At 45.4% G+C, this 22730-nt stretch overlaps 1 protein-coding gene across 4 annotated transcripts in view; it reads left to right on the top strand.

The window, feature by feature from the left end:
• Nav1 (neuron navigator 1) overlaps positions 1 to 21336 on the top strand; it is a 246086-nt gene extending 224750 nt beyond the window's left edge. For all 4 annotated transcript variants that reach the window (XM_034513255.2, XM_076941255.1, XM_076941256.1 and 1 more), the window contains 13 exons: positions 3057 to 3253; positions 3503 to 3695; positions 3782 to 3950; positions 4220 to 4317; positions 5095 to 5190; positions 5412 to 5571; positions 5964 to 6199; positions 7532 to 7686; positions 7826 to 7897; positions 8294 to 8490; positions 9158 to 9276; positions 12391 to 12588; positions 14436 to 21336. In XM_034513255.2, the coding sequence (XP_034369146.1) occupies positions 3057 to 3253; positions 3503 to 3695; positions 3782 to 3950; positions 4220 to 4317; positions 5095 to 5190; positions 5412 to 5571; positions 5964 to 6199; positions 7532 to 7686; positions 7826 to 7897; positions 8294 to 8490; positions 9158 to 9276; positions 12391 to 12588; positions 14436 to 14531 (1986 nt within the window). In that variant the 3' untranslated portion in view covers positions 14532 to 21336. The remainder of the gene's footprint in view (positions 1 to 3056; positions 3254 to 3502; positions 3696 to 3781; positions 3951 to 4219; positions 4318 to 5094; positions 5191 to 5411; positions 5572 to 5963; positions 6200 to 7531; positions 7687 to 7825; positions 7898 to 8293; positions 8491 to 9157; positions 9277 to 12390; positions 12589 to 14435) is intronic.
• Positions 21337 to 22730: the final 1394 nt, after the last annotated feature.

Here is a 22730-nt window from a genome sequence, read left to right as displayed (position 1 = left end):
AAGGAGCTGAGAAAATATTCATGGGGGCCGGGGAGCGGGTGGGGGGAGGGACATGTGGAGAGAATTTATAAGCCAAGCAGCACACTTTAGACACTCCTGGTGACTGTTGCCTTAGTTTGGGAGAGGAGGCTGTGGAACTTCCATATCGCTTCAAAGCCTGCCTTTGTCTTGTCCAGAGGTGGGTTTGTTATGTGTGTCGTTCCCCCAACCCCCCGTAACTCTAAACTGGCCTTGGATGCGCTTTCTGCAATCTGTACGCAGGTGTAGGGCACTGCCTGACTGACTGAAAGGGAGAGTGACCCAGAGTGAGCGTCTTGTCCCTGTCCCTGCTGAGGAGGGCTGGCCACAGACTTTGAGCTAGTGCAGAAGGAGCCAGCTGTGTGGAGAAACAGCTGTGTGAAGTGCATGATTAGTGTTGCTGCTGCTTCTTTCTTTTCATTTTTTTTTCCTTTTATTTCCTTCAAAATGCTGACCTCAAATCCCTATTTTTTTCCAGGTTTATGAGGTAAGAAACTCGGTTCCTCTTTCTGTGCTTTTTCTTTCCCTTTGCACACCCTCATGTTTCCAGAGCAAGTACCTTCTCTTTAAAAAAAAAAAAAAAAGCCACTCATAACCCCAACTGCCCCCTAGTTCCTAACTCACTCCACTGCATGGTCCATCCACGCTGCCCCTCATGAGGACAGAGGAGTGGTCTGCTTAGGGGTCAAATTGGAAATCCTGACAAAATCCAAATCTATTGTCTGCCATCTTCCCTTGTTCCATGATAGGATTCTATGACAAGCAGGCACGCTGAGCTTCTGTTATCTAGAAAATGAGCCTTTTTACTTTTGTTCCACTCATGTACAAGCCTAAAATGGAGAGGACCAGTGATCGAAAGTTATAATTGGATCACAGTCTCTAGAGGCCTGGTCATTTTGGGCTTAGTCCAAATTTTAGCTTCAAAATCGTGTAAACTAGGGGCAGGTGAGGGATTTATGTCATCCATGAGAAGAGATACTTGTCACCCCCAAAGACCACGGAGCTTCTAAAGACCATCTCAGGAACTAGAGGATTCTCCAAGGCAAAGAGAATACGGCTCAGAATTTCTATTCTAAAACAGACATGTGAGCCTACTCTAACCTTCCAACATGGTAAAGGATGGGAAAAGCTGAACCCATTGCCCTAGTCAGTTTGACGCCTACTAGCCTGGTGGCGCCTGCCTAAATCCCAACACTAGGGAGTCTGAGACAGGAGGAACACCATGAGTTCAGTGGCAGCCTGGGCTGCATAGTGAATGCCTGGCTTGGACCCTCATAAAGGTGGAAGGAGAGAGTGGACTCCAAAAAGTTGCCCTCTGACCTCCACATGCATATGCTGTATGTAGCAGATGCACACACATGAAGAGGCCAGTTGATTATCTAAATCTGGATTCTTAGAGTAGCATTTCCCAAAGTGTGCTGCGCAGATCCCCGATCCACTGAGGTATTCCTTAGAAGGTGGTGATATCATCAGCTACCTCTGAGGAGCGCTGCATTTTCACTTAGCATATCTGTCCTGGGAAAGTCCTAAGGCACCCCCTCCTTAGCAAAGAATCCTGGCTCTCTGCTTAGTACACTGGTTGAGGCATTAGGGACAGAGCAGATGGCTCCTTGCAGCCCTGACTGTCAGAATACTGAACTTCACATAGAAGACTACTGTCCGAAGTATAATGCATACGGAGCACTCATGCTGTGGTCACAGGACTTCTCCCTAGAGAGGGAAAGAGACAGAGACAAGACTGACTCCCATGAGACTGCTGTGGAGAAAACTCGACAGGGTTGGAAATCAGGAAGCCTGAGTATCTTCCTTAAGATAGTGTTGAGTCAGTCAGCTCTCAGCTCTTTGTCTCTACAGACAGCTGAGCTTTCTGGTATTCGAAGCCCTGTACTGTGTTGCACGATAATACAGCCTAGCCAACTGAACACATGCTCTCACCTATTCGGCCCAGTCAGCTTGGTCCTTGCATTTTTACCTAGCAGATCCACACACACCATGTACTAGCTCCATAAGCTCACAGGAGACTTCAGACATGTTCTAAGAAAGATACCTTGAAAGGAGACAGCTCAGATCCTGCCACCCCCTTCTCACATTCCAAAGATCTGGCTTACCTTTGTCCCCTATAGCCTTTGACCTCTCCTTTACTCTCTGTCTCTTGCTGCCATTCCATGTCTATGTCCGTGTGTGTGTGTGTGTGTGTGTGTGTGTGTGTGTGTGTGTGTGCATGCTGTATGGAGGCATGTGAATGGGTGTGGGTCAGGTCCTCGGCTTGCATATCTAGCTCACATCCCTAACACCCAAAGCTCATCGACCCCAGAATCAAACAAGCTGTGGTCAGATTTTAATGCCCCACGTAGCCAAAGACTGGCTGGGAAATAGCTCTGGTCCTAGGACATTTGGTGTAGAAGACAATGATGAAAGTTGGGCATGGGGATAAACACCTGTCATTCCAGCACCTGGGAGGTAGAGGCAGGAGGATCCAGAGTTCAAGACCACCCACTACTACATACGGAGTTCAAGGCTAGCCTGGTCTATGTGAGACCCAGTCTTTAAAACAATAAAGGAGGAAAGAGATCTTTTATTTGGTTTTAACCACTATGCTGTGTGCTGAGAACAAGAAATGCTAAATGAAACTTGCTATCACTTCTTTCTCTGGATCTTCACAGAACAATATTGCCAATTTCTGATTGGTTTGTGGAGAGACGAATAGGTTCTTGGAGCCCAAGTTAGAAGATGAAATTGGACTATGGAGCAGGGTACCACGTGACACCTGGGGAGGGTTTGCATTGTTTTGTTTTCTGACATGAGGGATACAGTTCCTTCATGGACGCAACAAGTTTCTCAGCCCTGTAATTTTCTTTCAGACCTGATTTCTAGATAACTCCTATGTTCATATGTCAACAATCAAGCAACACTTCATGCAGTGGGTGTCATAAAAGCAAATCCTCTGCCTCCACATCCCTGTCCCAACCCTAAAGCTGTTCTCCCTGTCGCAGCACACAGCCTTGATATCTCTCTGCCCGGAATCTTCTCTCTTCCAGCTTCGAAGTTCCTTCAACAAAGCCTTCAGTATTAAAAAGGGTCCCAAGTCGGCCTCCTCCTACTCTGACATTGAGGAGATTGCCACACCCGACTCCTCAGCCCCGTCATCCCCCAAACTCCAGCATGGCTCCACGGAGACAGCATCCCCTTCCATCAAGTCCTCCAACTCGTCCTCTGTGGGCACCGAGGTCACCGAGTAAGTACTCTATCCACCAGCCACCCTGGTAAACCACTGGCTGAAGCTAGTAGTAAGCCCACAGATCCTGACACAAACCGCCATAAGTATGGCCTTTCCCTGGGTGTGTGAGACCCACGGAGGGAACCTTCTGACATACCAATTGAGAATCTATACACAGAAGGAAACAGGACTATGGGCCAGGCATGTCAATATCCCCTACTACTCAGTGCTTCTGTGGGATCCAGGCTGACTCTTGCTTTCTTACAGGCCCCCTGCTCATTCAGTCCCCCACACTAGACTGTTCCAAGCCAATGAGGAGGAGGAGCCAGAGAAGAAAGAGGTATCGGAACTGCGCTCTGAACTATGGGAAAAGGAGATGAAGCTTACGGATATCCGGTTGGAAGCCCTCAACTCTGCCCACCAGCTGGACCAGCTTCGGGAGACCATGCACAACATGCAGGTCAGTGTCTGGGCAGAGCTGAAGGAGTGGAGGGCAGGGCCTGACTTCTCTGCCACCCTGCCACCTGCGCTCTCTTCTGCCCACAGTTGGAGGTGGACCTGCTGAAAGCAGAGAATGACCGTCTGAAGGTTGCCCCCGGCCCCTCCTCAGGCTCCACTCCAGGGCAGGTCCCTGGGTCATCTGCTCTGTCGTCCCCTCGCCGTTCCCTGGGCCTTGCACTCAGCCATCCTTTCAGTCCCAGTCTCACAGACACAGGTACCTGCTTGAGAACTTGTGTGGGCAGAAAGAGAGGGCCCACTGGCATTCTTCCACCTGTAGCATCCTTGAGCCGGGAGGTAGTGGTGTTGAACTTAAGGGGATGATGCTGTCAGTAAGCAGAAGCAGTTGTTATGATTTTAGCTCCATACCTTTTGAGCTGGGGTTCCCAGCTCCTCTTTGTCATACATAAGGAATCATTATTTGGAAAGGAAACTTGAAGTAAGGCTGAGTCCTTAAAACCAGTTGGTCCTTTTCAATCTCCACAGACCTCTCACCCATGGATGGCATCAGCACCTGTGGTCCAAAGGAAGAAGTGACCCTTCGGGTGGTGGTCCGGATGCCTCCCCAGCACATCATCAAAGGGGTAAGGGACTTTAGGGACGCCAGTGTAGGAACCAGCTTGACATAGACGGCTGCAGATTACACTGGTCCAAAATCAATGTGTGTTTAGTAGAAATTGTACTCACATTCTGAGTTTCAATCTGTTCCTGGGGCTAGTGGTATGTAGTTTGAAATACTCGAGACCCTGGACAAGGACAATGAGCCACAGCTCCCAGCCAGTCACACAACCATGAGAATAAACAGCAAAGGATCCCCTGGCTTAAGTGTACTGAGTGTACTTTGAACTCACAGTGTATTTAATTCATAATGTTTTTTTTTTTTTTTAAGATTATTTATTTATTTTATTTGTATGAGTACACTGTCACTGTCTTCAGACACACCAGAAGAGGGCATCAGATCCCATTACAGATGGTTGTGGGCCACCATGTGGTTGCTGGGAATTGAACTCAGGACCTGGGGAAGAGCAGCTAGTTCTCTTAACTGCTGAGCCATCTCTCCAGTCCCGACTCATAATGGTTTTATTATGGGACTGGGGAAAGGAGGACAGGGTCTCATGTAGCTCAGGCTAAGTTTGAACCCACTATGTAGCAGAGGCTAACCTAACATTCTGATCTTCCTGCCTCCTCTCTTGGGGGTTGCTGTCACAGCAGAGGAGCACCTGTACCATCACCCACGTACAAGAAAGTAAGAGCTCTGAACATTTGCACAACTAGAGTACTCAACTCCTGAGGCGTTCTGCGATCCCCCTTTCTAGTGTCATCTTTGCTGAGGTTCACATGCTTCAACCTTAACCCTACAGGACTTAAAGCAGCAGGAGTTCTTCCTGGGTTGCAGCAAGGTCAGCGGCAAAGTTGACTGGAAGATGCTGGATGAAGCCGTTTTCCAAGTGTTCAAGGTAAGATGCTCCTCACACCCACAGAGGTTCTTCTCAAGGGGCCTTCAGCCATCCAGGCCTTGGGATCCTAGGAACCTTTGGTGCTTTACTGAGGAGGACAGAGTAGAAGGATGCACATCGCCTGGTCTTCCTCGTCTCTTACTGCTTTACCTAGTATTTGTTCTTTCTTATGGCTTTCCCATCTGTAGCTGTGTCTTTTCAGCACTTTGTTCTCCCCTCAGGACTACATCTCTAAAATGGACCCAGCTTCCACCCTGGGACTAAGCACTGAGTCCATACACGGCTACAGTCTCAGCCACGTGAAACGAGTGCTGGACACTGAGCCCCCAGAGATGCCTCCTTGCCGCCGAGGTGTCAATAACATATCAGTCGCCCTCAAAGGTCAGTCTTTGTCTCTTGGGGTGATGTAGTGTAGCATGGCGGCCAGGAGAGGATTGCCAGATAATGTATCATACGTTCTTGTAATGAGAATTTCTTAACGTGAAGGAGCTTGGGTAATACAGGAAATAAAACAAATTAGTAAGATCCAGTCTGATGTTTTTTACCAGACTCAGACTTCCTCCTCTACCCATTCTCCTGTATAGCTCATAGTGTATCCCTAAAAATGAGGGCCAGGTTTTCAGAGCTGGGGGTGAGGGGGTTTCTCTGGAGCTATAAGACAGGTGTCTCTGACTTTCTTCAGTGGACCCCATACGTGGTGATGGGAAAGCACACTGGGTGTCTTGCTACCCCGAGGGCTGGTGAAGACTCATGCTTTCTGGGGTGGGGTGCAGGTCTGAAGGAGAAGTGTGTGGACAGCCTGGTGTTCGAGACTCTCATCCCCAAGCCCATGATGCAGCACTACATAAGCCTCCTGCTCAAGCACCGGCGCCTGGTGCTGTCCGGCCCCAGTGGCACCGGCAAGACCTACTTGACCAATCGGCTAGCCGAGTACCTGGTGGAGCGCTCAGGCCGTGAGGTCACGGACGGCATCGTCAGCACTTTCAACATGCACCAGCAGTCTTGCAAGGTGGCTTCCTCCTGAGACCTCCTACCAGTCTGTGCAGGCCTTGGTCTCCTGCAAGCCTTTCCCTGGCCTCTCCCTGCCCCTAGTCCTTTTCCCTTCCCACAGCTCTGCCTTACTTTCTTCTTCATCTCCAGTGTTCTTTCCCACCCCTTCCTTCTGGTACTCCTTTCTTGTCATCTCTTCTCTCCTTCACACCTCTCCTCTCCTCTCCTCTCCTCTCCTCTCCTCTCCTCTCCTCTCCTCTCCTCTCCTCTCCTCTCCTCTTTCTTTCTTTCTTTCTTTCTTTCTTTCCAGTCAGGGTCTTGCTATGTAGCCCAGGCTGGCCCAGAACTAGCAGTCCTCCCACCATCCTCTCCCCTGCCCCAGTTGCTTGTGTATGGTGTTGAGCATTTAGCATAGGCCTTGTGCGTGCTGGGTAAGCACTTTGTAAACTGAGCTACATCCCCAAGCTCTCACTTACTTACTTACTTTGAAACAGGGTCTCCATAAGTTTCCCAGGTTGCCTAAACTTGCAACCCTCTTGCCTCAGTCTCCCAAGAAACTAGGATTTTAGATCGTGCCACCAGCCCTGGCTTGCTTGCTCTTAGCTTCTTTTGCCCATACCTTTCTCCTTCATAGTTTTTCTCACCACTACCTCAGTTCCTTTAGACAATCAACAGTGAACTGTAGCCTCTTCTCCTCTGCACTCTGCCAGTGCTGTCAATCATAGCCATTCAGTTTTATCTTCTTCCCACCACCTTGCGTCTCAGTATTACCATCAGACCATGGGCTATGGGGGGGAGGTATTCAGAATTAAATATTACATGACATCTCCCCCAGAGATGGACCTTGAGTGTACCCTAAAACTGGAATGGTACAAGCCTTGGCTCTCCAAAGCTGAGAAGTTCAACTCCATGAAAAGCTACTTCAGAATAGATAATCCATACTTTGTGGGGATTTAGGATTACTTCTCAAAGGGTTTGCTTTTTAGCTTAGTGGTAGAATGCCTGCCTAGCATGTGCAAGGGCCTAGGTTCAGTCCCCAGATCTTCAGAAGATAGGTAGGTAGGTAGGTAGGTAGGTAGGTAAGTAGATAGATGAGCCAATAGATGGATGGATGATAGATATAGAGAGGTAAAGAGGTAAAGAGAGAGAGAGAGAGAGAGAGAGAGAGAGAGAGAGAGAGAGAGAGAGAGAGAATGAGAATGAGAATATGAATGTTCTGTATATCCAGCAGGGACCAAGGGCCCCAGGGAAATATGGAATTAACAAAGCTTCTCCGCTTCTCCAAAAATCTTGCTAAGGCTCTTCAAGTGCCGATTCCTGAGCGCTTACCCACTGTCTTCATTTATTCCAGGATCTGCAACTGTACCTCTCCAACCTAGCCAACCAGATAGACCGGGAAACAGGAATAGGGGATGTGCCCTTGGTGATCCTCCTGGATGATCTGAGTGAAGCAGGCTCCATCAGTGAGCTGGTCAATGGGGCCCTCACCTGCAAGTATCACAAATGGTAAGATCGGGGAGGACCATTTAGCCCCGTGGGAAGAGGGAGGAGCAGCCCAGTCCAGCCTATGAGTTGCCCATTGTGTGCACGTGGCAGACATTAATCGTTAAGGTGGGTCTAAGTGAAGCCTCCTTTTTTCCCACAGTCCCTATATTATAGGTACCACCAACCAGCCTGTAAAAATGACACCAAACCATGGCTTACACTTGAGCTTCAGGTAAGAACTATGTCCTTGCACAAACCTTCTGGCCTTCCTCAAGAGTCTGTAAATTATAAGTAAATCCTGAACTTGTGGGCGGAGGAGCCGTAAGTAGCAAGAGAGAATGGGTAGACCCTTTCAGGCTGTAGAACAACAGGAGGCAGATGGTCTTGTACATCAGTGTGGAAGAGGAGGGTTTTAAGGGACAGGAAGGAACAAAAGGCTGGCTGGCTGCTGTGCTGAGGACTTTCCTCTTGGTCCCTGCCTGCCCAGAGCTGCTACCTAACTGCCGCTTGAGAAGTCAAGGGGGCGTTAGTGGGAGACAGGCAGGACGATGGCCAGACTCTCAGGGAATGGATCCTGCCAATGTCCCCACTGACACCCTGACCCTGTTCTTCCTATCCCTGGTGGCAGGATGCTGACCTTCTCGAACAACGTAGAGCCAGCCAATGGCTTTCTGGTCCGTTACCTGCGGAGGAAGTTGGTCGAGTCAGACAGTGACGTCAATGCTAACAAGGAGGAGCTGCTCCGGGTGCTAGACTGGGTGCCCAAGCTGTGGTATCACCTCCACACCTTCCTTGAGAAGCACAGCACCTCGGACTTCCTCATTGGTACTGGATCCAGCTTCCCGGGGGGGGGGGGGGGTGGGGGGGGGAAGGGGACTGGAAGCAATTTCCCTTCTTGTATCTTACCCCCTGGAGGAAGGCGTTCTTTGCTTACTGGAGTCGACCCACTTGAGTATTTAACAAGCCCTTCCGACCCAGCTCTATGGATTGGATAAACCCTTCAGACCTCAGAAAGCCAGGCTGTGTGGTGTGCACCTGTGGTTCTAGTTATTGAGTAAGCTGAGACAGAATTGCTTGGACCCACTACAAGTTCAAGGCCAGCCTGAACAGCATATTGAAACCTCCCCTAATCTTAAAAATAGGTTAATTAAACAAAATAAACATGCCTTGAGCACAGCTCAGTGGTAGAGCATGTACTTACATGTGCAAGGCCCTAGGTTAAAATGTAAAGCTGCCCCCACCCCACCCCACCCCCGACTTCTCTTCACGGTTAATGGCAAAAGGGAGAGAAGGCATCCTGGAGGGAATTGAGACCCTTCCTTCTTGTAAATATCATTGGTTTGCCAGACAGTCGGCCCCACTGCTCTTGAATGACTTCTAATTTCCTCTGATGCTCTGGATGCCACACCCTTGGTGTCTTGTAGTAAGGAGGAAAAGAAGCAAGGCAGGTGAAGGTTCTCAGGCTTCTTCATGGCTGCATTGTTTTCTCTAGGCCCTTGCTTCTTTCTCTCCTGTCCCATCGGCATTGAGGACTTCCGGACCTGGTTCATTGACCTGTGGAACAACTCCATCATTCCCTATCTACAGGAAGGTGCCAAGGACGGGATCAAGGTGAGCTGCACCCTCTGACTCTACTCAGGCTCTGACTGCTCTCTGACAAGGACGTGTTGCCCACTGATCAGCTTTCCCCAGTTTTCTCTTCCTGGGCTTCCCAGCCTCTGATAACCACTATTCTTAAGATCTATCTATCTATACTATTTATAAGATCGATTTTTATATACCACATAGGACTGGGATCCCATGATGCTTATCTTTCTCTGTGCGGCCTATTTCCTTACTTGCAACCACGCCTGTTGCAAATGACAGGGTTTCAGTTCTTATAAGACTGAGCCATATTCCACTATATATGTAGACAGATTTTCTTTATCCTGTTCATTGGTTGATTGACACTTGGGTAATTTCCATCACTTAGCTATGTCAGTACTGAACCAACATGGGAGTGAAGATGTATGTCTCTTAAGCATACCAGCCTCCTTTCTTCTGAATATATACTTAGCAGGAAGATTACTAGATCATACAGTAGTTCTATTTTGAATTTTTAGAGGGGTCATCATACTGTTTTCCATCATGGAGATATTAATTTACATTCCCACCAGTAGTGTACAAGGCTTCTATCTGCCCCACATTTGTGGTCTGTAGTCTTTTGAGGAATCAACATTCTTAGTGGGGTGAGCTCTTAACTAATTTTGGTTTTGATTAGCATTATCCTAGTGATTAGTGATCCTGAGGATATTGAAATGACCTTCTGGGTCTTTGCATGTCTTCTCTTGAGAAATAGCTATTTAGAGCCTGTTGTGAAGTTAGGTAAGTTTGACCACCTGTAATTAGCTCATAATGATCATTGACACCCATTCTAGCACAAACATCCTGTGATTCAATGACTGGTAGTTCTCAGTGATGTTTCACCCATAAAAGTAATTTTATTGAGATAGATTTTTATGATGATATATTGAATTTCTAAAGGTATTTTCTGGCAAATACAATAAGCCATTGTTGCCGGGTGGTGGTGGCGCACGCCTTTAATCCCAGCACTTGGGAGGCAGAGGCAAGCGGATTTCTAAATTCCAGGCCAGCCTGGTCTACAGAATGAGTTCCAGGACAGCCAGGGCTACACAGAGAAACCTGTCTCGAAAAACAAACAAACAAACAAAAAAAAACCAAACAAACAAACAACAAAAAAAAGCCATTGTTTTATTTATAAATTTGTGGTATTATTAAGGAAATTTTATCATATAATTAGTAGATTTCCAATTTAAAAGATAGTATCTAGGCAGGCAGCAGTAGTATACACTTTTAATCTCAGCACTTAGGAGGCATAGGCAAGTGGAGCTCTGTGAGCTCAAGACCAGCCTGGTCTACAGAGTGAGTTCAGGACAGCCAGGACTCTAGTGCACAAAGAAACCCTGTCTTGAAATACACCACCACCACCACCACCACTACCCCCCCCCCCCCCGCAAAAAAATCAAATATTAAAAGATATTATATGACTAAAATTGAAGAATTACTCTCTGGAAAGTATAATTACAGGGTCATAAAATTTGTACATAATTTTAGTGTAACATAGGCATCAATCATGGGTGAATGAACAATGAAGATGTATGCGTATACATACATTGCAATCTGGACATGGATATGGGTCAATTGAAATGGATGACCTATTAGTCAGATGAACCTATAGAACATTATGTTAAGTATAATAAACCAAGGATAAAAAAGCAATACTAATACATGTTCTCATTCGCATGTGGAGCTGACCAAAGCCAAACACATAGTAGCAGAGAAGAGTAGGTGGTTGGCAGGGGTAGAGAGGTGGGTGGAGTCAGTATCAGCCAGAGGATACAGTATTTCATCCAGACAGAGGAAATAAGTTCAAGAGATGTACTGTCTGACTTGGCAACTAAGGTCAATTACCGTATACTTTAAAAGAAAATATAAAGTATTCTCCCCACAAAATAGATCATTAGACTGATTTGACCATTCCATAACTGGTACGTGTTTTAAATATGCTGGGCTTTATAAATGTATACAATTATTCTATAATATTTTCATTGCTTTTTTTTCCCCAGAGACTCACAAATAAAACATCACACAGCTAGATTAAGGAACCACTTAAACGCTTGTTAAACGCTCATCCAGTCTCAAAGTCTGGACATCTCAGTGAACGTCCATACAGTTAGAATGGCTTTGCTGGAGCCATGTAGTGTCACCCTGGGCTTTCCACTCTTACCATGGATTACATTTTTATTCATTTATTTATCTACCACATGGACAAAAATCATCACCAGCAGCAGCAGCAGCTATGACAGAGTTGAAACCAGAAAAAAAGCATAGCTTTATAACTTCTCTCATGAGTCATGTTTCCTTTGCCTGTATCCTACCCTCTTGAGTCACCTGTCTTGAATGCAATTTTTATTTTTAAATAAAATAGATAAGTATAGGACTCAAAAGACAGCTCAGTGGTAGATCATTTGTCTACTAGACTTAAGTCCAAAGTCTTAATTCCCAGATCCTAAATAAATAAATACATTGTTAGTTAATCTAGGCCATGGTGTGTCACATGTCTTTAAATCTAGCATTTGGATAAATGGACAGTGCATGCGTGTCACAGATTTGAGGCCAGCCTGCACTACCTAGTGAACAAAATTAACTATTTTTAAGGTTTAACTAGGTATGTGGCACATGATTGTAATCTCCAGAAGCTATGAGTTTGAGGTCAGCCTGGACTACATTACATAGCAAGCACCACAACAGCCAGGACCACATAGTGGTACTGTTTTTAAAAGAAATTATCTAGACCTGTGGTGGCACATGCCTTTAATCCCAGCACTTGCAGTTGGGAGGCAGAGACAGTTGAGCTCCATGAGTTCAAGGCCAGCCTAGTCTACATAATGAGTTCCAGACTAAGAAGAGCTATATAGTGAGACCCTACCACCTCTAAACAAACTTTTAAGACAATATGAGAAATTATTCTTAATTTTTCTGGCAGTTTATACCAACTTATTTTCTTTCATGGCAAGTTCAACTACACAGATGAAAACCTCAAGTCTTTCTGTTTAAGGAAGGATGTATTTACAGGGACTGTATTTTTTATGAAGCACAGGGGAGACAACATAAGTAAGCTTCCAGTCTGTTGCCCCTCTCATTGCTCATGTTTTTCCTCTCCAGGTTCATGGACAGAAAGCTGCTTGGGAAGATCCGGTGGAATGGGTCCGGGACACACTTCCATGGCCATCAGCCCAACAAGACCAATCAAAGCTATACCACTTGCCCCCACCTTCTGTTGGCCCTCACAGCATTGCCTCACCTCCAGAGGATAGGACAGTCAAAGACAGCACCCCAAACTCCCTCGACTCAGACCCCCTGGTGAGTAAAAGTCATCTTTAAAAAAAAAGTGACAGAGGATTACAGAACTGAGTTCATACACTCTTCACATATGTGTTGATGGGGCTTGAGCACTGAAAGGTTTTAGCAAAGCCAGGACCAGAACGAGGCTAGTGAGGAACTCCAAGCATCAGGATTCTTGGGTCGATCTCATGCCTGCATCCTTGCTGAAACTAAATAACACACTCGGGAAAATGTATTCTAGCTAAGACTCGTTTCGGGCAGAAAATAGACCAAAGAAGGGCTGCAGAGGAGGCCCAGCTCTGCTGCTCTTCCAGAGAACCCAGATTTGGTTTTCAGCACCCATCTAAGCTTAGGACTCCAGCTCTGAGGGGATCTGACACAGTTCCTATGTGGGCTCTGTGCTCACGTGAACATACCTACACAGAGATACACACAATTAATAATAATAAAAATTAAAAATGTAGAAACTCTCATAAACCAAGGAAATAGCCCAGTAAGGGCTGTTAGCTCTTTCCCCTCTGCCTCCCCTGATATTCTTCTGAGACGTCATCAGCTGCATGAATTCTGTAAAAAGTAAGCTAGGGGGAGATACTTCCATGGGTCTAACCAAAACAATTAGTATCTTCAATATATAAAGTTAAAAAGACGCTCTCATGGCTGGCAAGATGGCTCAACAGGTAAAAGAATTTGTCACACAAAGCTGACAACCAGTTTCCGGAGAGAACTGACTCCCAAAAGTTGTCCACTGACCTCCACATGAATGCCATTCACCCGTGTTCACCTGCATCTCACACACACACACACACACACACACACACACACACACACACACACAGAGAGAGAGAGAGAGAGAGAGAGAGAGAGAGAGAGAGAGAGAGAGAGAGAACAATAAAAAAGAAATAAATAAAAATAAATTACATAAAAAAATAAGCTTATAAACGAAAGATTGAGTGAAAAATTCAACAGGCATTGGATTATAGGAAATGACATAAGGACATAAGATCCTCAACCTGTCTAACAATGAGGAAAAATGCAAATTAAGTCAAGGAGCTACTCTTTTACATTGGTGACAGGCACAGTGTCGGAAGCGTAGACTTTTATACTCTGATGTGGGGATATTCGTCACCAAAAACCATGTTAGAGGGTAAGTTAGCAGAATGCAATGTGTGTGTTAATACACACAAATCAAATGATCTTGCCATTGCACCTTTCCAGTAGGGAGTAATTCTAATTGAATCATAATATATTTTTACTTAAATTTTGACTTTGCTGAAAACAGCTGCTCTCTATGTCAAGACACTTTTTAATTGGAAGTGATTAATAACACAGGTAGAAGAGGCTGACAGTCGTGTGAGTAGCACACCAACCAGGCTCACTTAGCTGAAGCCTGAACTACAGAATGAGGAAGAGTATGCTGAGGTGGTAGACTTGACACAGTGTCTGGGGATAGCACAGAGCCTAGCTATTGGTGTATAATCTACTGCAAGGGAATTCCAAGAGTCCAGGGCCAATTATAACACTTCTCTCATTACTCCCCATATAAGCTGTTACTTATGGGCCTCTGTCACTCCCTAGAGTGCATCTTGAAGCATGGGAAGTATTGTTCTTTGGTATCCTCTGCACCTATGACAGCTCATGTAGCAAAGATGTCCCAGGTGATGGTTCATGTGCATGGGTTACAATCAGGATTGAAGCAGTTGTCACTTTTTTATAAACCATCTCTAAACTCCATGGTCTTAGACACACCAAGGATCAGACCCATGATACAGGCTTGTAGGGTTTGGCTGATTGGGTTCGGTTGGATTTCCCTGTAGGCAGAACTCAACATCCCCCTCTTGCACTCACCCATGTCTGCCTCTTTTTAGATGGCCATGCTGCTGAAACTCCAAGAAGCTGCCAACTACATTGAGTCACCAGATCGAGAGACTATCCTGGACCCCAACCTCCAGGCGACACTCTGAGGGCCCAGCAGTCACTGTCACCCTGGATGGCAGAAGGCTGGCTTCAGCGTCATTAGCTCTCCTCTGCCCTCTTCTTTCATAGCTCTGGCTCACCAGCCTCACCAGAGAACAGGAGGGAAGAAGAGGGCAGGAGGAGGGACGGGTTCTCGGTGCTGAACCTTTGAGAACTTCCTAGTAGGAATTGGAGGGGTGGAGTTTGGGAACTCGTGCCCTTTAAATACAGTTGCTGGCCTCCTCTTATGACTTAGGAGAAAAGACGATTCTGGGTCTTTTCTTCAGGTTTTGTTTCACCTACAAACTCTTGGGCTTTCTGGGGAGGGATTCGGAAGAGATAAACAAACAAACCAACTAGAGCAGTTCCAGGCTGGTTCTCATGAACGCCTCTGAGACAGTCACACATAGGGAAATCTAAGGGAGTCAGGAAGCTCTACAGACTTTCTTGCAAAACCTTCCCAATTCTATCAACACTGCCAACAACCTTCCCCCAGAGATCTGGCCAGAGCCCAGAAAAAAGAAGCATGTGGTTTAACAAAAAACAAAACAAAACAAAACAAAAAATATATGTGTAAATCAACCTGTAGAAGGCAAAAATGGCAATTTGAAAAGATGAAGCTGGAAAGGAGGGGACCCAGTTGCCAAGACGGAAAGAGAGCTGCCAGATCTTGCCTTCTGGATGACAATGACAATAGGAGACATTGCAAGATGGCTGCCAATTTAAAATGTCACCAAACCACAAGAGTAACATCACAGCCTTCAGAGAAAGACCACGCTGTCTTTCTGCCCTCTAATTGAACATGCATGAAAGTCAATAAACCCTACTTTTTAATTTTTAACTTTTAAATTTTATTTCTATTTTTTTTTTCTTTCATTTACCTATTTATTTGCCCCCTCTCTCCAGTTTCCTCACGTCAATGAGATACTTGGGTTTCCTTCCAGGGGATAGTTTTGTTTTCCAAGTGGGTTTCTTTGGAGAATTTAATTCCATACTATTGGTACAAGTTAGATACCTGCCATGCCACCATCCCTGGCATCCTTGGGACTTATATGGGACAAGAAACATTGGCTTATAATAGTAAGAGAAAAAGAACTCAGTCTCTTTAATTTCTTTTGAGAAAGCACATCTACCTGGAAGCTTGACTGCCATCCTCCGGCATGACAGACCTACACCGAACTTCATCGTGGAAAGGGAGGAAAACCAAAATACTGGAAACACACGCCTGTCTTATGGCCTGTTAGGGCCCTCACTGCACTATTTGGATGGTAGCCACTTTGCCTGACTGAATCATGATTCCCTAGCTAGCCCTTATCATTTGTCTTTGACAGGTGAATAGTCACGTATAAGAGATAGAGCAACCATGTAAGCTGCTTCAGATCAGAATAAAAGGCTCGAGGAGTCTGACTTGGTGGCCAATATTTGCCTTCCAAAGAGATCTACGTCTTGCAGAAGTTGCCCTCTTCCTAACCCACACTCCTTCATTTGACAAGTACTTACTGAGTATTCAACCGAGTACCAGTCACTATGGTTTTTTTTTTAATTTAAAAAAAAAAAAAAAAGACAAGACTAGGTCCTTAAGTTCAAGGTCTAGGAGGCAATGTTAATCTCCTTTAAGTAACCACCCCCTTATTATCTGGACCTTGAAAGTCATCTGAGAAATGCAGGTGAAGCCCCAAGGAGTCAATTAAAAGAAGCCTTTGATTAGATCTCCAGTATGTTGTGGGCAGAAGATTGGGGATCAGTTTAAATGGAGCCTGAAGAACTATGGAATCTTGCTTGTCTTGAGTGGGAAAATCTACTTCTGTCACTTCTGGAAACCGGTGGAACCAGATTCTAGGTTGAAATGCCTCATGGGCTAATGTGTCAGCACTCTGCAGTTCAGGGATAAATACAGTAAGCCTGGACCTAGGAGTATGCTCTTCAGACTTACCAGAATCTATACCAAGATTCTGTGGACAAACCAACCTGGGCCATTGTTCTACCCAACCAAGGAGTAACATCTGACTCTTAACAGTCTATTTTCATTTAGATTCTCAAGAAGGTCTAGCTTGTTCCTCTTGTGCCCTCCACCCCTAGCAAAAGCTTCTATATTCACCTGGTAGCCCCAGGGATGACAGGGTCCTCTATTCTGGAGACTATTATTGCTACTGCTGCTAATTCCATGAGCTATGAAGCTCCCAAACTCAGCTGCAAAATATGCAATTCTGTGGTGGGAAGAGGCTGGCTGTCCAAGGATGGTGCTGAAATCACTGCCTTAAGGTCTCTGCTGTGCAGAATGAGAAGGCCCCCAGAGCTGGGTGTTCCAACTTAGAAGGAAGGGAAGACTGGATAGGCCTACTTTGGACATAGGTCTCTTCTGAACCCTATTCAAAGCTTCAGTACCACGGCAAGGCTCAGACTTTCACTAACATCGTACTGTTTGAGCTTTTCACTCTCTCTTCTGGTGCTGCCCAGCCAGTGCCTTCTGACACGGATGTTACTGGCTACTTAAGAAGAAGGAAAGTAGGAAATGCCTTCTTCCATTCCAACTGCCTCAGTCTATAGAGGGATTGTCTCTGTGGTAACCATGGATACCATCGAGGATTTTATTTGAGTCTGCAGCAAGTTGATTCTGGAGGCCTCTCATACTACAACTTCACTTCTATTCCTGGGATCCACCACCCTCTTCTCTCAGTTGACTGCTGCATTTAGTTCAGGCCTCAAATAGCTGTCCTCCAGGAAGTGTGTTCCCATCTAGTGAAGTGTTCTTGAAGCCTCCACTTTCCTTCTGGAGCCTGGGACCCTGTTTACAGTTGCACATCTGGGCCCCTCACAGTAGGATCAACCATCTCAAAAAAAGGATCATGGTTCTGTGGCAATTGCAGAAGGTTGAGCCTCCTCCTGGTGCTATAACCCCTCGGGATGCTCACCCAGACTTCTAAGAAGCAAAAAGCCTGAGCTCCCCCTCACTGCCTAATTCATGGCAAAGAGCAAATCCGCAGCATTCCTCCCAACCTACATGCTTCTCGGTTGAGACTACTAGGACTCCTCAGAAAGGAAAAACTGGGTCCCACAGCTAAATTCTCAATCTCCAGGCACCTTCAGAAGAATCCAACCTATCTAATTCTGCAACTTTTGCTACTCCCTTTCCTTCCAACTCCTGATTCCATCCCTTACCAAAGTTGGCTGGTGAAGAACATCAACCTTTGGAGGGCCTCAGCTCCAGGAGAGGCTCGCCAGAGCCCCTTGCACTTTGGGATGAAGACCAATAAGTTGTGTTCAATGTGTTTGTTTCTCAGTCCCTGCCTAAGCACTAAAATAAAATACTAGGTATTGGAGGCTGCTATGGGACCTGATGTCTGTGCATCTCTCTGTCTCTGTCCTTCTCTCTCAAACACAGGAGCAGTTTGTTGTTTGTTATCTTCTGGGGCTTTGTGGAACATTATTTTTGATACCTACTTTCTGGTAACTCGTTGGTGCTTATTTCTGTCTCTGTAAATCCTTATTCCAGTGTCTTTCATGTAGTCTAATTATTTGGAAGGTAGAGGCTGGCAAGAAAGGAGAACGGGGTAAAAGAGAGAGCCCACAAGATAATCTTTCTTGGTTGGTAAACATTTGGGTCTTGAATTACCAACCTTCTAATCTGTCCATACTGATGGACATAAGACAAAATAATGATTTTTCCCCTCCCCTTTTCATTTTGTGCTGTGTGGTTTTCTAGTTTACAAGAGTCTATATGGACTTCATGTACCCATCTCCTTCCTGATGGCTCTCAAAGATGAGTCATGCTATTCAGAGAAGTGCCACCCTCTTCCAGGACTCTGATGATGAACTCTGTTTCCAGTCCTATTCCAGAAAAGTAGTAGGTTCTCTCAACACCTCCCATTACCCCAGATGGAACCCGTTCCCAGCAGCCAGCATGTGCACGGAGAGCACATGCCTGATCAGGTGATCCAAAGGATACTAGGGATCTTATTTATGGCAAAGAGGTTTGGGAGAGGAAGTTTGCTGATCACAAATCTAATCCAGGGTTCAAGTGTTGAAGTGACCCAGATGGTTAATTAAAGCTCCTTATCACTCTGTAGCCTTTCTTCCCATAGTCCTGTGCATTAGCTAAATTGAAGCTGGTAACTGATCCATGAGCCAACAACCCCCGTGGTAAGAAGTGAAATGGCTGTAACAACAGGTTGGCTAATAGAGGTGGATAAGATGGTTGTACCAACAGGTGTTGGTACCCCTTTTTTTTTCTTCTACTTTTGGGTATTGAATCCAGGGTTTCTCATATACTCAGCAAGTACCCCATCACTCAGTTCTATTGCTAGCCTTCACTTTGGCTTTAAAGACAGAGTTTCACTAAGTTCTCCATAATGGCTCTATATTCACTAAATATTGCAGGCACGCATGCACATGCACACATGCCTCTCAAGTAATTGGGATTTCAACCTGCATCACTCTGTAATAACTATCCATGAGAGTTCCCAACAAGGAGGCCCAAAAATGTGTTCTAAATGGCCAAAGCCTGAAGACACTGTTCTTCATCCCTGAATCAGCCGAATCAATCCTCAACCTGCTCAGGGATAACAGGGCCACCAGCTTGGCTCTCCCCACTGCCCAGGACACACTGGTATACACTCTAGCCCTGGAAGCATGTGCTGTTGTAGGGAAGATGGAGTAAACTGGAAAACAGCAGAGTCTTGAAGGAAAGGGAGCAGTTGAACTTTGGAAACCAAAGGGAGAAAATGACAATTTAAAATTTCACCTATTTATATTAGTTCATTCTGGTTTGGTGTTGTGGCCATTTTCCTTAACAATTCTGTCACAGGGAACATTCTCTGATATGTGATCCTGAAAAGGGAATCCCTGGTTCTTGGTTCAACCTTTCATTCCATACAGTGGTGCCACTAGAAGGATGTTTTCAGACAAGCAACAGCAGCTTGTAAGGATGTGTTAGGAAGAGAATCCCAGGCTCTAACCCAGACTTACCAAGTCAAATCTTTGTGGCGGTGCCCAGCAATGCTTTTAACAGTTCCTCTAGTGAATCCAGTGTGTGAGAGCCCGTGCTCCAAAATGTTTGATGTTTAAAGACCACAAATAAGAAGCATCTACAGTCTAATTCCAATGTTGACATTTTCAAAGTTACTTTTCTCGTACTTAGGTTTCTGGGAGTGAAAGCATGTGCTTTGGGGTAGAAGTCAGGGAAGCTCTGCATCTTCCCTATCTGACTGCAGCTTCTAATAGGAAGCTTCCTGCCTCTGAAATGTCTACCTGGCAAACTACCGGGCTTCAGTGGAGGAATCATGTTAGAGGTCTCATCCAAATTGCTGTTCTGAAGTATTCTTTTTCTGATAATACTGTAAGAAAAGTAAAATAAAATCTAATTTGCATTTCTATGATAAACATTCTCCTGGCAACAACCCTCTCCCTCCTTTAAGTGGTTAAGAGTACTGATGAGTCTGAGGGCCTAGCCAGAGAGCCTAGCCAGACCCTTCTTCTCCAGGGCAACGGACAGCCATGGGGCCCCAGTTATGCCAGAAAGGCCATGTCTCTACTCTGCCCACAGGGGAGAGTTCTACACATTGAAAATAACGTTTCTACATCCTTAAGTTCAACCTTGCCTTTTCCCACACCAGGACCTAAATACAGTACTCCGCAAACAAAACAAAATAAAATCCTCTCTTTAAAAATTATTTTTTCTTTTTTAAGAAAGAGCTTCATAGATTTCCAAACTCACAAATCTATGGTCTGCTGCTATGGCCATGGAAGAGTTGAGACTTTTAGAAGTGGTTTTGTTTCAAATTTGTCGGTTTCCCTTCTGTAAAAGCACTTTTGTGTAGAGTATTAAAAATCACTAGTACTGGTTCTCCTGAGCTCAGGGACTAAGCACTGGAAGGAAGGACTAAAGTCCAAGGAAAGCAAAAGTAAAACATTTACACTAAAATCATCCTCCTTACCATCCAACCAGCTCCTACAGCATCATCCTGCTTCTCTGCATCCCAGCTCCTATAGCATCATCCTGCTTCTCTGCATCCCAGCTCCTATAACATCATCCTGCTTCCCTGCATCCCAGCTCCTGTGGCATCATCCTGCTTCTCTGCATCCCAGCTCCTGTAGCATCATCCTGTGTCCCTGCATCCCAGCTTCTATAGCATCACCCTGCTTCCCTGGCATTTTTCTAAGAAGGAAGATAAAAGGAGCAAACTCCCACCAGCAGCCAGTTTCTGATAATGCTCTGCTGCACCCCACCCCCACTTCCTAATGTTCGGTTTATTGCTTTTAACAAAACAAATTTATGGTGAGTTCCAGGCCCTGCTGGCTTCCTTTCCTCCCCCTCCCTATCCTGTTTTACAAAGCATTGCTCATGTAAGAGTCTGTTTCTCAAATGCATGGCATTCCTCAGGTGGAGGATGGGCAAGAATGTTCACTTTTTCAAACTTACTGGGTAGAAAATCCCAAACCAGGATATGTGTGTGTCTGTGTCTTTGTCTTACTTTCTTCTCATTTGACCCTTGCCTATTCCAATCTGTTCCCTTTTATACCTGATGTAGAAAAGGCAGAACTGAATCCGGAAAGCAAATTGTTGTATATAGTTGCGGTAACAATCATGAAGAGAGCTGGGCTGTCCCCTCAGTAATTCATTTTAAATGAAAAAAAAAAAAAAAAAAGAATTGGTTGAAAATTAAATCCATGCCTTGGCCAGCCGAAATGGCCTTCCTCCATCGCCACAGAGGCTACCTTTCCCTGGGTCCTCTGTCTACCAGGCATGTCTCCATCCAGCAAAATTCATCTGTTCGCTGCCATTTGCGTTTCAATAAAGTTATCTCCTGTATTGTCCTCTGGTTTTCTAGCCCACTCTCTGCTTGGTTTCTGTGTCTCATCTATCTTAATGCTTGGTATGCAATGATAGGTAGCCGTGGTCATTTGCCTAATTCAGAAGCAAACCCCACCTGCTTCCAAACGCCTGACCAAATGCTAAGCAGGAATCTTTTTACTTCTGGTTTGTGGATAGGAAAGAACCCCAGCTTGTATGTCGTGGACAGTTTCTGTCCTACTTTATTTCAGCTGCAGATAACATGAACAAAAGCAGCGTGGGGAGGAGAGGGGTCTTATTTCCTCTTACAGGTCATAGTTATAAAGGAAAGCCAAGGCAGGAACTCTAGGAAGAAGCTTGAAGCCACGGCCACTTAGGAGTGCTACTTACTGGATTGCTCCCTTTGGTGTTACATAGCCTAGGCCCACCTGCCTGGGGATGTTACTAACTACAGTAGGCTGGCTCCCACTATGTCAATTACCAATTAAGAAATGGTTCTCAAACTTGGCTACAGGCCAATCTGATGTAGTTAATTCTTCAGTGGAGGTTCGTTCTTTGCAGGTAATTCTAGTTTGTGTCGAGTTAATAGCTGAAGCTAACTATGACAGCTTCCCTCACCAGAAATCAAGGCTTCCAGTTTGGGGGTGGGGAGCTCTCAAGTCCTCTGTCTGCTGCAAAGTTTGAAAATGTACCATCCTCTAAACCAATGGTTCTCAATCTGTGAGCCAAGACCCCTTTGGGAGTTGAATAACCCTTTCAGAAGGGTACCATCAGATATCCTGCATATCAGATATTTACATTATAATTCATAACAGTAGTGAAATTACAGTTATGAAGAGCAACAAAAATAGTTGGGGATCACCACAAAGTAATTATTAAAGGGTCACAGTATTTGAGAAACACATTTTCTTTGAGGGCAAAAGTGAACTTACCTAAAAGGACAACTATTCTAATGGAGTCCAGTTTCTCCTGGCCACCGTAAGACAGGAAATAAGCCTTACTGTTCTTTACTATGGAGCTGCAGAATCAAGAGGCACTCCCTTTCCTCTGAAAGCACCATGGTAACACAGGCAGGCTGCCTTGGCCCTCTTTGACACAGGAGGTGACAGATGTGTTTAGAGCACTCCTCAAGAACGTTCTTTTCAAAGAATGTTCAGGTTAGGCCATTTAAGCTGCAGTTGTTATCATCAGTTTAGCAACCAGTCTTGGGCTGTTTTTGGAACTGCTAGTTTCCTTCACCACTTGTGAATAAGAGAAGTGTTCCTAGAAAGTATTCACATCTGAGGCACTAAATCTTAGCAACTTACCAAGAAATACCTGCTCTGAGTTTCAACAGCATAAGCCGCTCCATCCCTTCTGCCACCGCGTGTGGCCTGCATTTTAATCCCATGCTCTCATCTCCTCTACTTGCTCTGTT

The sequence above is a fragment of the Arvicanthis niloticus genome, chromosome 10, assembly GCF_011762505.2.
Source record: "Arvicanthis niloticus isolate mArvNil1 chromosome 10, mArvNil1.pat.X, whole genome shotgun sequence".
NCBI classification, from domain to species: Eukaryota; Metazoa; Chordata; class Mammalia; order Rodentia; family Muridae; genus Arvicanthis; species Arvicanthis niloticus.
This window is presented reverse-complemented; position numbering and strand designations above follow the sequence as displayed.